We start from the raw sequence: 16,447 nt of genomic DNA, 5'->3' as shown, positions 1-16,447 counted from the left end.
TGCGTACACTTGGCCCAAACATACACAAACAGAAAATAGCATGCTGAAGATATGCACTGTACCAATTTCTTCACTTGAAATACAAAGGTCCTGTTCTAAACGTAGTTCTTACGTCTTAAAGTACAAAACACTAAATTATTTCATTACTTAACAAAACCTTAAATTATCAACTGTACTTGAGTAGGGCAAGGTATACCACACTGGATACCAAACACTGCTGCCAATGTGAATGATATACCTTGTTTTGTGAATAGGGGATCATGGAGGTTTGAAGATATGAATGCTGTTTTCTACTGATAAAATGTTTCTGTTTACTTTTAAGTGGATGGTTATTGGGTAACTCGGTGACAAACTGGACTCTCATTAGGAGCTGGTGCTGTGATAGCAGTTACCCTACCTGCTCCAGTTTCCAGTCAGATGTGCGACTGTGCTTGTCGTAAGAGGCGACTAACGGTATTGGGTGGTCAGGCTTGCTGACTTGGTTGGCACATGTCATCAGTTCCCAATTGCGCAGATCAGTGCTCATGTTGTTGATCGCTGGATTGTCGGGTCCAGACTCGATTATTTACAGACAACCACCATATAGCTGGAATATTGCAGAGTGCAGCGTAAAACTAAACTCACTCACTCACTCCAGTCAGATGCCCTCCCGAAGGCATGGTGTGTGTGATAAGCATGAAATAGGGTGTTTTGGCAAAAGTTATGTTATTATAAATATCTTTACATACGCTTCTTTTTCTGGTTTTCAGTGGGAAAGACGTCACTTATCACAAGGTTCATGTACGACAGTTTTGACAACACATATCAGGTAAGAGTTTCAATTGGTGATTGCGAGGAAATATCTCCCACTCTATGAAAATATGTGAAAGAAGATTGAATTGTGATATTCGAAGTCAAGCTAGTGACTTAACCTATAGCAAATCTGGTGTAAAAACAATAATACCGAAATGCAGTGACAATATTGGATAATAATGTTCTCTTCTGAACACTTTAATGGAAGTAATTGTTACTTGTGAAATTTATGTAACAAGCCCCAACCAAGGTCTCATATCTCAGACCCCCTATATACGACTAATGCATAAGAATGACATCAGTGGTGTGCTGGCAAAAGTCTGTGCAGTTTGAAGTGTCATGTTTAGCAGTGATGCCATTTATTATTCGTTCGCCCCTATCTCAAAGTCAGCTGCATGCTTGTGATGTTCCTGGAGTGGCTGTTCTTCCTTGATAGGTTTTAATTTTCTACTTTACCTTTAATAATTATTAATATGTAACATGATATTGTCGTGGTATGACTAATTGCAGAGTGCAGTGTAAAACTAAACTCACGATATGGCGGAACTATTGATGTGGCTTAAAATCGTAACTCACTCACTCACTCACTCCTTAAGTGACTGACCACTCCATCACTGACCAACATCAGTTGTTTCATCTTAAAGCAAGCAGAAGCTTTGTCTTGTAGCTGAAGTACTGTGATGAAAGATTGTAACTGAACTCTTCACTCCCAGTTTGATAGTGATAATCACTCGTGGTTATTGTTATTTGATAACTGTAATTGATCTATCAGAATAGAGTAATATTCAAGGGATAATAGAACTTGAGTGCAGTTCTGTATAGAAATTTACTGGCTGTAAGTGGATTGACGTGAACTTGGTTTCAAGTCTTTTCCGTGTCCACTTCTATCAAGTATCTGTGTATGCTTACCAATTCAACCATATAGTTTTGGGGGGCCTTCCATTTGATGGTGTGACAGCGCTGGGACAGGTAGCCTGTACCCAGACCTGTTATGATCATGTGACCAATATGATTTGTACGTTTGGCATTTTAGAAGCTGATGGATAATAGAAATTTATAATACTTTATAGATAACAATGTCGTTATTTCTATGATGCGACATATTGGTATAGTTTCTGTACCATTGTCAAGTAAGAGTGAAACAATACAGTACAGAACCGGCTTTTATACATAAAACTGGGATTACGTAAGACAACATAAGTGCATCAATGGGATAGGTAGTAACACAGTAACAATGGGAGGAGGCGGAACAAGGTATACATAGCAGATGGGACAGGTAATGATACAATAACAATTGGAAGGGAGCCAGAGTAGAACAAGGTATTCATAGCAGATGGGATGGGCAATAATACAATGATAATAGGAGGATTATTATTGTTGTGAACTTTAATAGCTTCTTTGTGAGCACATATAAATGAATTGGAAGATTACTTGCAGTGAAAATTATCTAGTGGTTTACAGACAACTAAAATACCATCATTTGATTGCCCGAAATGAAAACTTACATGTCCCGGTTCCCTGGGCGATGGGATTTTTTATCCCCTGCCGGGTAGAACATTTTGACCCTTCCCAGCCCTAGTGTGAATTGTGTCAGCACGAAACAATTGGCAAATCATTGGGAAGGATTTGATTTCTTTCTTAGCTTCTCCCAGTAATGTTCCATTATGATCTCACTGAACTTTGAAAAAGTTAAAAGGCAAGAAGTTTCCGTGCATAGTTTCGGCTCATATACAGAACCTGTACAGTCAGACCTTGTTAATCGAACACTTTGGTTTGATATTGAATTCTTCGGATATACGAATCATTCGGATGTCAGGACCTAGGTGGTCGGCTACACATGAAAAACAACATTGAAGCATAACTACATTGTACACATGTACATTCTTTATTCAACATAACATCTGGTATAGCCTAACATAACATAAATTACATTGGCTTGATTACATTTTGAATGATGAATGTTGGCAGGCAGCAGTGTGTTTTGCATTTCTTGAACATGTCATTGTCAAATCAGCCGAATCAGATGGAGTCCCAAGCCATTTCACTTTTTCTTTCAAGATGTCGCTAATGGTTGTCTTCCCAATGCTATGGTCAAAATGGTCCTTTATGGTGTCCAGACTAGCTCTGGGATTTGCCTCTTTAAACAGGCAAATGTCTTTCTTTTCCCCGGCTGTAATGGCAGATCGTTTACATTTAGCAGGTGTACTGGCCATCTTGCTCAAATGCATAACAATGACACCCCCAGCCATCATTATTTATTCTTACCAAATCAATGATCCGACTCAGTCTCATCTCAGTGTCAACTCAGTGTCAAACTTTAATTGTTTCTTCTCTAATTAACCTACATGCCCGATGATAAATACATGTCTTCAATAAACTATAACTTAACTAGCTAGACACACAATGAATTGGCAAGTGGTAGACATGATAGACTTCGTGTTTTGATATATATCGCCGACAACAAAGGTAAAAACTGTGATCACTGTTAATAAGCGGTAAACATCCGACATCTTGCCGATGTCAGCTTCAGTGTTTGGATGTACGAGGCAAATTTGTACACATTTTGATGTTTCGGTAGCGAAATTGACCGTTCAGATATGGAAATTGAACATTCAGATATACGAGGTAAATTGCCAGTAGAAAAAATTGTTTTTTGTGAAGAATGTTCTGAAAGCGAGGTATTCGAATATCTGAAGTTCGGATATACGAGGTCTGACTGTATTTGTGGGCTGAATCTCAGTGTATGTTTATAGCTGTGTCAGGTTCCTGTGCTTGTGAGGTACACCAAAGTGTTGTATCTGAGTTACAGTATTTAGGTGACACCCTGTTGTATATCTGAAACTGTTCAACCTGTGAAGGTCCAAGGTAGAAAAGGCCCTCAGAACCTTTGTGCTTGTCGTACGAGGCAACTAACAGGATCGGGTGGTCAGACTTGGTTGACTCATGTCATCGGTTCCCAATTACACAGATTGATGCTCATGCTGTTGATCATAGGATTGTCTGGTCCAGATTTGATTATTTACAGACCATCTCCAAATAGCTGGAATATTGCTGAGTGAGGCATATAACTAAACACACTCACTCACTGAATAGGTTTAAGCATTCTATTTCTCACTTCTCATAACTAATGTGAACATATTGTAGGATTCTTTCAACAAAGCTTCAGGCAGTATGTCTAAAAGACAACACTATTCCTTGTAAGCATACAGAGGTATTCCCTAGACATTACAAGATCTACTGGACTTGTGTTCCCTTCACTCTGTTATGATCCATGTTCTCTCAGTGTTACTATATTGGGGTTAAATATTAAGTGGGTTTGGTTCAGGATTTTCCTAAAACTGCTATGTTGTTACTAAATATTGTTCACAACATGCTGAGCGCCATAGAAAATGGCATCCCACCTCGATCCCAGTTAGAAGGAAACAAGGGAACATATTTGTTCAGTGAATGTGGCAGTCTGTAAGAGGATAATCATTGATTCGGAACTTGTCTTCAAAAAACCTCAGGCAATGCTTGAAAATGACTTGGCTTCATTGGCACTCATCTTCCCATCGATTGATTTCCTTGCGTTGGATCGCTGCAGTGCACTGGGCTGGGCTGGGCTGGCGGATCTGCAGCGACTGAAGGTGCCATTCTGAAACTGCACTGCCAGTGTTATTGAGCAATTGGTCGAGGAACTATGCCTGTAAAAGTATCTCTTATGTCATGGCCAAGGTTGTTGTTGGGTATAGACAAGTGTGAAGTGCCCTCTGGAAGGACTATTTTGGGCTTGCGTTAGATAAGGCCTTTGTTTAATGTGATGGTTTAGGGACGTTTCTTTTACATGTGAAAAGAGCATCTTGGTTGGTTTTTCTTTTTTTGTCAGTTTGAAAAATGTGTTTTGCTTTGAGCATCCTGAGCACTTCAGTGTGGTCAAAATTTATGGGTCTGTTTTATCAGACCTGCTGAAAGCTTTTGATGAATGTTTTTTGAAGCATCAATAAGAAGTTTGGGAACTGAAAGGTTTAGTAGAACTTAACATACCTTGAGATATTTTGCTGGGATGGAAGTCAGTTTGATCAGGCAGTGTACAATAGGCTGTCCAAAGGATTCGTAGTAAACCTTCAGATCAACACCCTTAAACTTGACTTAAGCACTCTGCCAATGTCTTGGAAACTCTTCGACATCATATTTTAATGTTTTGGCTATGAAGTTAATCGTGAGTATTAAAACAGATGCACTTTCAAGGAGAAAGTTCAATACATTGCTCGCATTAACCCCCTTGAATTTCAGAGTTTCAGATTAAGATTACAGGATTTCAGATGAGATCACTTTCTAGTAGTATTAACTATCTATATAGATCAATCATCGATAGATATCAGAAAAGTAATTTTGAAAAAAATTAAATTGTCTGAAACAATTGAACATGTTTCACCCCATTGGTAAGGGTGACATGTTTATGCATAGGCTACTCACTAAACATCATCCTGAACGTAAGTTAGAAGACACCCTTGATTAAAAACTTTGTAAATTGTTTGAGTAATTAAAACTTTATTCTATCATAAAAGTTTATGTACTCTATTATTGATGACAGTATTTTCATATCAGTTATGTTTAAGTATTTTTCAGTTGCTGATATTACAGATTATTGGTTTTTTCAAGATTCATAAAATTATGACAGTGTAGTATTTTATGAGAAGTCACATGAGAAATTAAAGGGCCTTATGACATTTCTTTCAAATAATGGACACTTATTCGTGTGTCAGTTATTCTTGAGGACAGATTTTATCATACTTAAACCATTTTCTCTATGCTTGTGATAGTTTTGTGGTGTATTCTAATCAACGGTGCAGATGAAACTTGTAAGTTGCAGGATTCTGTTTCAGAAGATAGTTTCTTCTGTCTGTTGTATTAATATTTCTCTGTCTGCTGTTGTATAACTCTGATATACCATGGGAACATCTTGCATCACGCCAATGGGTTTTATGTACCACATCATGGCTAATGACACTGACATGTGTGTGACAGCTGATCTCATTAAACTGGACATTGACATATGCTCTTCACAGAAATATGTACATGAGAGGGTTGGTGGCTGCTGCATCAGTGTTATATTTTGGGAAAGGTAGGATGTCAGGAATATATCACATCTATAACCTTGTTTAATACTATCAGTCTTCTGCTGATGTTCTAATATTGATCTATGAATGGAGGGATGGATTAACCTGACTGGGTCTGAGTGAGTGAGTGAGTTTAGTTTTACGCCGCACTCAGCAATATTACAGCTATATGGCGGCGGTCTGTAAATAATCGAGTCTGGACCAGACAATCCAGTGACCAACAACATGAGCATCGATCTGCGCAATTGGGAACCGATGACATGTGTCAACCAAGTCAGGGAGCCTGACCACACGATCCCGTTAGTCGCCTCTTACGACAAGCATAGTCGCCTTTTATGACAAGCATGGGTTGCTGAAGGCCTATTCTACCCCCGACTGGGTCTGACAACAGAGCCATGAATGAAGACTAATTTCAAACCTAGTGCCACCACACTTTCTGCTGTTTAGTTCCACCAAACACAAGACAATATAGAATAGCGTTTTCAAAAATATGATGATATGAACATTTTAGCTGAACATATTTGTATATTATGCAAAATTTATTTATGAATTAAATTTGGTCACCTTCACATGTTTATTTCCTGGGTCCTGGGTGTAGGGATAACCAAGGGGGTCAGGTTTCATTTGTAACCACAAAGATCCAGGTTTGATTCCCAGCAAGGCGCATTGTTTAAAAAAACGTTTCTGGTGTCTTCCTGTCTTAGTGTTGCCAAAGGGAAGTGGTGCGAATGCATGTTTTCACTCACTAGTACCATTGCTGGGGACAGTGGGATGTCCTGGTGCTTAAAGCATCGTCCCAATGAAGACCAAGGTTAGATAAGCCACATGGATAAAATGTTTAAACCCCATTTCTTGTGTACTTTACAGTGATATTGCTGGAATACCGCTAAAAGAAGCTTTAAACCATGATCACTCACTCCACCTTTGTTGATGTCTGGATAGTTACTGTTCTACAAATGCCAGATAGCAGTCTCAAGGACCTGCATTTTCAAAATGCGAGTGGTCAAATCCATACATTCTCAGCAGAATGTTGACAGAAACTGCAAACTGTGCCCCAAACTTTGGAGTCTGCTTGTTTGACTCTCTGACATCATCTTCAGCACATTTTACTCTTGTGATACTGATTAATTAGTAGTGCTTACAAGACTGGACAGAAATTTACTGGACTTAGGTTTTGGGCCAATCATATAAGCTTCTGACTGAAAATGTATGAATATTGTTTCATGTTAAAGTAAGGAAAATAAACGGAATTGGTCAAATATTATAGGTTTCCTAAAATATTTCCAGCCATGACCAGATTTTCCTATTATAAGGGTTGTTTATTGATTTGGCAAAACAATTTCATTTGTCAAGATATAACAATTCAGATAAATTAAGATAGTGTTACCAAATGAAAGATGCATTTACAAATTGTCAAGCAAAGGAACTACTGAGTGTGCTACACATCTTACAGCTTATGAATTTTTTTTTTTGTCAAAATGCAATGTTTCTTGTGCTTTTTATATTTTCACCCATAATTCTAATATTTTTGCCTTCATTTTCAACCATGCTACAATTGTTGGATTTGCAGGCGGTTAGTGTACATTACTCATGAGCTGTTTTGTAGTCCGTTATGCTCAAGTTGCCGTGTTGTTAGCACTCCGTATATGTTTATTTTGGCATGGATTAGTAAACGCTAGCAGTGTTATAATTGTGATTTCCTTGCATGTGCATGCTTATTTTTTTTAATTCAAATTACTTCAACAGAAGTAGTGTGGCCTCAGCTTTATCACTCAGTCAGCTTCTACAGATTTTTTCCCTATTAAAAACAGCACCTATAACCTTAAGGGGAAGCTGTTGACTGGTTCCTAAATCTTGAAAAATATTTACCTCAAGGAACTATGTTTTGTCTTGACACTTTTGTGAGTTTTGTACAGTCATGTTTGTTTAAGTCATGTTATCAGAAATTGTAATTGTTTATTTCTGCGAAAGCATCTGCTCCGTGTTGTCTTCATGTTGCTTGATGAGATGTGTTGCGCTAGTTACATTTTTGCTTTTCGTTATCCACCTCATCTTATGGCCTTAGCCAAACTTCCGTAGAGTTGAAAATGGACCAACACAAGTAGCTCAGTAAGCCCTCTTATATAAAAGTCTTATTGCCAGGTTGATTTGAATCCCTTGTAAGAACATTAATTATCCATTATTAGGGCTCTTTGTGTCCTTTATGTCACGATTAACATGGATACTTAGCTGAATATAGCTCTAGTTGCCACTGCATATTGATGTTATTATTTGTCTGATCAAAGTGGTCACTGTCCTGTTACCTGTTGGAGAAGATAACCAGACACTGGGTCAGGTACTGATTATTGAACTCTTTGGCCAGTGAACATGGTGGAATATAGATCAGATGTGGAGTTGTTCTTGTTTGTTTAAAATGGCAAGCATCATGATACACTGTCTCCTGGAATGTGGGTGGACTCAGTCAGTCTTTGAGAGTCTTGATGCCTGTGGAGCAGTTGATTTTACAGTGATACAGTTGAAATAGGATACTTGATGGGCACATGTACAAGCCATTAAGTTGTAAAAATGTTGGTGTATGTTATGATGATGTGTTTCAAACCATGCCCGTTTTTACAATGTTCTTTCAGACTTATGACCATCAGTCAGATTTGGCCTTCAATAACTATTACTGTGATTGTGCTATGAAGAGACTGACAGTGGCATGGCAGATGTTTGTCATTTTGTACCAGTGGCTGATGTCCATCACTAAATTGTCTGGACCAGACTCGATATTTTACAGACAAGCATAATACAACTGGACGATAACTTAGTTTTGGTGACAGACAGACAAGCATGTGCTTTCATAATACAACACTATGCAATACAATTTATGAAAAATACACCAAAAGATTATGAAAATAAATGTTTAAGTTCCAAAGATAGAAAGATGGCAAAGTTTTGAAAATGCAACCACTTTCGTGCCTCTAATAGTGAAGTCATTGAACCAGTGTGACAATGGATCATGAATATTATTTTCATAGCACGAAAAAAACCAGCATACTCAAATACCTTTGGAAGTGCATTATGGCACATGTCAGTAGAAAATGCATTTGTGTATTTCATTGAATCCTGTCTGTGTTTTATCTGATTAAGTAATACAAAATGTGATACACTTCTGAAAGTCATTCAAACACTCCCAAGTAATACAGAATTGTCAACTGGTCTATTCAAGTGGAAGGATGTTCTCTTGTACAGATTTTGTAGTTACAGAGTTTGAAAGTCATGAACATATTTTGGTGAGAAGATAAAGTTGCATTCTTGCAAGTGAGCATATCCCAATAATGATGGAAGAATCACTTCCCTATCCTAATGTGGATGAGTAGGTATCTCATAGATGAGTTTTGTTGGAGCTTTAAGGTCCTGATACCCTATGTTCCTTAAGGTTCGGGTCCCCTAATTTGTTCTAATGTCCTAGGGCTATCAGTTCCCTTGAACGTGTGTTCTCTGGCTGATTAGGTACCTGTACCTGATGTCATAGGTCTGATAAGGCTTTGTACCTGACAGATAAGGTTCATCACAGCTGAATTCCTTGACAGATTAGGACTTGAGAGGCTTAGGTCCATGGTTGATTAGGTTCCTGAATGTTAAGGTCCCTGATGGTTTAGTTTCTTGATTGTTAAGGTCCCCGATGGATTAGTTTCCTGATTGTTAGGGGCCCTGATGGATCAGTTTCCTGATTGTTAGGGGCCCTGATGGATCAGTTTTTCCTGATTGTTAAGGTCGCCAATAGATTAGTTTTTCCTGATTGTTAAGGTCGCCAGTAGATTAGTTTTTCCTGATTGCTAAGGTCCCTGGTGGATTTGTAAATGTGCTTAAGATTAGGTTGCAAATTCTATCCTTGACAAGACCAAGCTTATCTGTGAGCTGATCAAACCATAAGATAATATGTCTGTGGCATGCTACTTGAAGATGGTTGTGCATACTGCCTTGGGCTAGCAGGAATACAGTTGATGAAGAGACGAGCAATAAGCAATCATTCATTCATTGATAAGACCATGATGAGATATTATGGCATGTCAGATAATGTGTTCTTATCTTTTTATGTTTTGTAACAAGGCAAAATGTTCAAGGACTGATGCACTGCCACTTTGCCTTCAGGCAGATGACATGTCTATAGATGCTTTTACACACTTGTGAAAAAGATATTGATTTCTAAGTCTGTCTCTTAAAGATAGGCGTAGCTCATAATGACCCTTGTTAAAATGACTGAAAGATGCCAAATATATTGCAGATGAAAGGTTTGGTTTTGACACAGCCATATGTACAGTTGTTTTGAGAACGCAAGGGACTGGTACTTTTCATAATCAGCTCTGATCCTTGATGACTTCTCAGTAGTCTTCTTCTTTTTGTGATGTAAAAAGTCTGAGCAACTGTAATGAAATCTTTGATGTTGTCCTTCTGTTGGCATGTTTCACATCATAAGTTTGAAATAGGTTCATCTTTAAATAGGTCTGTATTGCTCAGGCTTTGGTACAGTGATAAATTCTGCATCCTGAACACATAAATGTGGAGAATGTAGAAGAAAAAGAAATATTTTGTCCTGATTTTGACACAAAAGGTTGTCCTTGTACCTTCAGCGTTTCTTATTTACAAAGTGTATTTGCACAGATAAAATCTACCAGTTATACACAGCTTGTTATTGAACCTGTTTGGTTTTCCAGTAGCTATAAATAGCCAGAACTACATGAAGCAAACACCATTAGTCTTGTGTCACCTATTATGCCAATAAGGTAATCGATAATCAAAATGATAGCCCATGGCCTGTTTTCAGAGGCCAGCTAATCTCTTATCTTGTCAGTGAATAGATCAAAGGTTCAGATCTTAGAAAGTCTTTGTTATTGCACTTGTAATTCAGATATGACGAATCAAACGTTCATCTCGGTGGATGATGTTGACCATTTTGACCCGTGAAGCAATCAGTAACCCTTCCAAGAGGAAACAGGGTTAGTAGTAACACCAGTTGGTCATAATGCTAGTCTGGTGATGCTGGTTCAAACAAGATTTTTTTTTTTAACACAACTCTGCCATATAGCTGTTATCTTGCTGAGTGTAGTGCTAAGGAACCATGTATAATTTGTAGCCAGGGAGGTGATGATGATTTTTATGGAGAAGCATGTAAAATATGACTCTCTCCCACACAAACCAATCTGAAATTTATTTACAGAGTAAGTGACCCCACTGTATCTCATATACGAAGTCAATGACCCCTGCCCCCTAAATTCTAAGCTTACTTTTTCAATATTTTTATGACCTTACCCTAGTCTCTCTAACACGCACGCACGTACGTTGTCCTTCTTCCCAAGAACAAATTGGTTGACCCAGGCCAGTCTACCTGGTGTATTTTGTATGATTTTTATCATTAAATACAATCATACACCCACATAGAGGATTTACTGCCAATCGAGTTATGTTTGTCTAACGGTTGTTTCATTCCACACTGTAGTTCAACTGTTAGTATTAACCATCATTGAGAATGTCCTTGTCTGTTCTTCCACTATTGTTTATCACTGCCATCCACACACACAACCAAGTCCTGCCGATATCTTCCAGTAACTTGCGAATGGCAATATCATAGCTGACCAAGCCATTGACAAACCCCCAGATTAGAAAATCCAAAAATTTTCCTACTATCAAAAGTTAATTGAGAAGTGCACTTCCATCCGCAGAATAAGCAGGTCAACAAATAGAGCCAAGTGTGTGCATATTGTCATTCAGACATTAATACTGAACATTCAGGAGACATGCTGGAAGGAGCCAGGTTATATTCCTCATGAGATTGTACACTTTTATGCTTCAAAATGCACTTTTTAGCAACCATGGATAGACTTTAAAGACAAGTGGGGTATTCAGGTCTAGTGACTCCGATGATTATGAATGACAATACAGTGATGATTTTTTATAGACCATAGATGAAAAACATTCACATTTTGCAGAACGATCAGTCTAGGTAGAATTTCCTGTTTAGTTATGGTATATATTCACTCAGGGTCTGTGCACTGTCTGCAACTTTTTGACAAATAAATTGCATTCAGCTTCAGCAGAAAGGAACATATATTATGAAAGCAGAAAAACAATTGTATTCATTGAGGGTATTTTTTATTTAAAAGTTGGCATGAGTGTCAGTCGTCCATCAATCATGACCACTGTCCACATCAACATCCATCCCCAGTCTCTGTTTACTGTGTGAGCAGCAGCAGCATGGACAGATTAGTCTAGACACTGGAAGCACATACATAGGACATATTATCAAGTTAACACATGAGAAGATTAGATTCATCGTGGGGATCATACATTTTTCAGTAGTATTATGATTGGTTTATGTGACAATAAATTCAAGATGTATTAAGGACATGTAAATAGCAGTAATTATCTAAACGCCCTGTACAGTGTTCTACATTTTTGTTGTCTCCTGAACCCCACCATTGTAAGTCAGTTAGGCTGATTGCTATTCTTATGAAAATAAGACCATATTCTGCGTGTTCTCATGATGTTTTCAAGCCCTGTCTGTGTTTCCTTATGAGTCATAGCAACCTGAAAATGGTGTCTCACCATTGGCGCAACTAGGGCAGGTTCCACTGTGTATTTGTGTAGAATTTGTTCAGGATTTGTTATGTCAATAGTGATCGTCTTGTTGGACCAGCTTTATGGTTGCTTGTGAATATTCACTCTGTGAACTATTGCGTGTTATTCTTGTGTATAGTGCATCTTGATCCAATAAAGTGTGGAATTTCCTTGTTGAAGAAATTGGTGAATGAATCATTCAGTTTCAGCTCTGGTAAATTCCTGCATTCAGTGATATTGTAAGGGCCACACTTCGTAAGCAGTGTCAAGGACAACATTTTTAGGGATGATTTCTAATATCAATTAGTTTTCTACCTGCAGATTTTTTAAACCACCATATGATCTGACAGTCTTATTTGACATTTTTATGATGAAAGTTGGCAGTAATCATGGTTGTGGTTGGCATTTTCAATGAGTTCCTCAGAGACAGCTACAGAAAAACCTCCTTTCACACTGTGAAACAGTGGGAAATTCCTACTGACATGCTTGTCTGTGGCTAGTAAAAGTCCTATGGGGTCGTTTTCACATGTTAAGTTATATCATGCTCCTAAATCCTGCAAGATTATGACCTGATAAAAATCTTCATCATATCAGCAGCTTCATAATGAAACCCATGTCTGCTTTGAATTTTCAGGAATGTAAATTTTTTTGTTTTTGTTGGTCACTTTCAGGTATAGCTTGCACGACTGGCTATCAAATTTTGAATATCTAAATATTTTGCACACTGTGAACTGGTAACACCAGAGACCTAGAACAACCAACCCATATCCTCTAGAATGTACAATATGGTGTTCCCTGGCTGTATGGATTGTTTGTTCGAGTGGTCATAGAGCTGCAGTGTCAACAGACATTGAAATGCTGCGATGCTATTGATTGTTATCTGATGGATGTTCGCAATATTAAGTAACAGTAATGTTGTAGAATGTGTTTGACTGTGAAATAGGTTCAGCCGATGTTGGTTGTAGTTCTTGAATGGCACAAGAGTTGATCACCTTTATATCGACATTCTGTGTCTGTCTGCTGACATCGAGGTAAGAATTAGAGGAAATTTGATTGTCTAATCGAGACCAATTTACAGGACGTGATGGATGGGATTGGGGAGTTGTTCTTAGATGAATTCCTACCAAGAACCACAAACCCTGTATTGATCAGTCTGGTCTCATATGCCCACACTACAGATTGTTTCTCACTCTATCAACCACCTGTTGAGTACCAGTTTATCAACTTACTTTGCCAGCAGCACACCAGGATATTGCAGTGTTGTTGCAGTCATCAGAATCTGGTAGCAGAAAGAGGATTTAAACCAGGATGTTGTTGTGTTGTTTCACACTGTAGAATTCAGAAGTAGAGCAAGGAGTTCAACTCACCAGGGACCAGTGAAGGCTCCCAGGTAGAATAGGCCTTTAACAACCCATGTTTGCCATAAAAGGCCACTCAGCTTGTCATAAGAGGGGACTAATGGGATTGGGTGGTCAGACTCGCTGACTTGGTTGACACGTGTCATCGGTTCCCAATTGCACAGATCGATGTTCATGTTGTTGATCACTGGATTGTCTGATCCAAACTTGATTATTTACAGACAACCGCCATATAGCTGGAATATTGCTGAGTGCGACGTAAAACTAAACTCGCTCTCTCAACTCACCAGGATGTTGTGTTGTTCCAGTTCTTAGAAATTAGAATTTAGAAGTATCACATGGATATTGCTGTGAAGGTGCTGCCCTTACTTTAGACACCAGCAATACAATTTCATACCCAATGTTTCTTGCCCATGGTAATAGAGATGCCCCCGAAAAATTGGGATGCTCAAAGAGCATTTGATACCATGAACATTTGATAACTGGTTCTGGCAAGCAGATTTGTGCCAGTTTCCAACAAAGGTTCGCTCACTGGACTACAGTTTTACCCAGTGACTTAAACAGGGATCGAATTAGCAAGATAAAATATGCAAGACAATAACATAAAATTAAGATCACAGAATGCACTCACTGCACAGTTCATTTGCTATACTACATGGCTAGTCCCTGTGTTACATGTAGTGTTCTTTAGCTGGACATCAGCCACTTGTGGGTACTTGAAGATAATGTGCACATGTTCCAGTAACATTCTACTGCAGTGATTCATTAATTAGTGTGTGATTGGCCGCAGACTAGTTTATGTTTCAACTTTGATAAATTTATGGGACTGGGATGCAGTCTGGTTTTGTTCGGTACTGATATGTTCATAGTACAGGTTCTTTCAAGTTCCTGAAATTGATCCCTACAAAACTATTACTGATTTCAAGCCCAGTAGTGAAAACAGACTCACAGCTGTACATTATCGACCAACCAGTCAGTGAACTGAACTGAGTTAAAGAATGCATTATTGTGTTTCATTACCAATGAGGCCGGAAATATCAGGGTTTATACTTTTCATGTGATTCCCTTGGGCAAAATATTACGTTTTGGTGGCATGACGTCATCACCAATGCTATGACGTTACATTTCGTCTGTGATGTGTTCTACATGTAATGATGGCGGGGTGCAATGTTTGAAAGTAGGTTTGGTTTATATTCCTCAATTTGAAGACTTCGGTAATGAAGAGAATATTATATGCCATTACTACGTACTATGTTTGTGACACTTATGCCTAAATATCGGTATATTCCTTGGTCTCGCTTAAGAAATATCAACATTTAGACACCCATGTCATAAACATATTATGACATGGCCCCTCAGGTAGTATCCTTTGTTTAGATGACAAATCATAGTATTAAACAGCACTTCTCCTTTGAGTTCTGTTGGTCACTGGATTGTCTGCTCCAGACTCAATTATTTACAGACCACCGCCATATAGCTGGAATATTGCTTAACTCACTCACTCTTTGAAGTTTTTTTTAGTAGTTTATAACAGATTTGACAGTCAAGTCTCATTAATCTCACCTCCGTATACCTGACAGTCAGCTTTATCTGACCCTTTTGTTGGTAACAGATTGAATATGTGTGACTAAGTCTTATTTATTTAGTCCGACATCCTTGTTATTCTGGCAATTTGCTGTGCAACAGACGATGTTGGATTAATGAGACTTGACTGTATATTAAATGGACCCACAGTTATATTTCCTTGGCAGCTGTGATTCCTGGTGTCTTGAGATGGCTTGGAGTTGGAACACTCACAGCATTGTCTCCGAAACATCAGCAATAATCCTATGTCAAAATAGTGCTTCTTCCGATATCTTTTAGTAGTATATTATATTACCAATTTATAATCATGTTAGGAAAAGGCTAAGAAAAGGACCAAAAGCTGAATTGCCTTTGGGAACCCATTCTTCCTGATACCTTGAGATAGCTTGGAATGCTGAAAGCATTGTCAGGACACGGTCACCTTGTCCATAGCAATCTGGTAGCCCAATGCACTTCGTTGGACGTAATCTGTCCCTCTGCCACCTGATGTACTAGCCGAAACATTACCCTGCTGTCCCCACTAAGCTCTGGATAATGACAGGGCATTCTGGAACAGACTTGTCACACCATTCCCAAACCATTCTGATTTGTCCTGCTCATACAGTATGGTAAGGTCAGTTCATGAAACTTTCATGCTTTCTGGTTGTGTGGCAAAGACCTGGTTGTCTAGACACTGAGTAGCAGAAATCAATAAGACCAACAGGTTAGGCCTGCTTAGAGAGCACAAACTGCTTGTGTGGTGAGCATGGGCCAGGGTAATTAGCAGCACAACAGATACACTGTCCAGCCATCTGACTGCAGGCACCGCCCTGTTTGTGGGGAGAGCATTCAAGACATGGCAGTGTTAGGCTGTAGATATTAACCTGTTAGTGTCTGAGGGGCAGAGGGTTAGCTTGGTGGTTAAAACATCCAGTCATGATGCTGAAGGCCTGGGTTCAATTTCCCACATGGGTACGATGTGTGAAAGCCATTTCTGGTGTCCCCACCCCCAGCCACCACCATGATATTGCAGGA

At 38.7% G+C, this 16,447-nt stretch overlaps 1 protein-coding gene across 2 annotated transcripts in view; it reads left to right on the top strand.

The window, feature by feature from the left end:
• LOC137281894 (ras-related protein Rab6) overlaps window positions 1-16,447 on the top strand; it is a 51,213-nt gene that overhangs the window by 9,123 nt on the left and 25,643 nt on the right. For both annotated transcript variants that reach the window (XM_067813597.1, XM_067813596.1), the window contains exon 2: window positions 750-808. In XM_067813597.1, coding sequence (XP_067669698.1) covers window positions 750-808 — 59 coding nt within the window. The remainder of the gene's footprint in view (window positions 1-749; window positions 809-16,447) is intronic.

The sequence above is a fragment of the Haliotis asinina genome, chromosome 4, assembly GCF_037392515.1.
Source record: "Haliotis asinina isolate JCU_RB_2024 chromosome 4, JCU_Hal_asi_v2, whole genome shotgun sequence".
Taxonomy (NCBI): domain Eukaryota; kingdom Metazoa; phylum Mollusca; class Gastropoda; order Lepetellida; family Haliotidae; genus Haliotis; species Haliotis asinina.
Note: the sequence above shows the minus strand (reverse complement) of the source record. Positions and strands in the feature narration are given on the sequence as shown.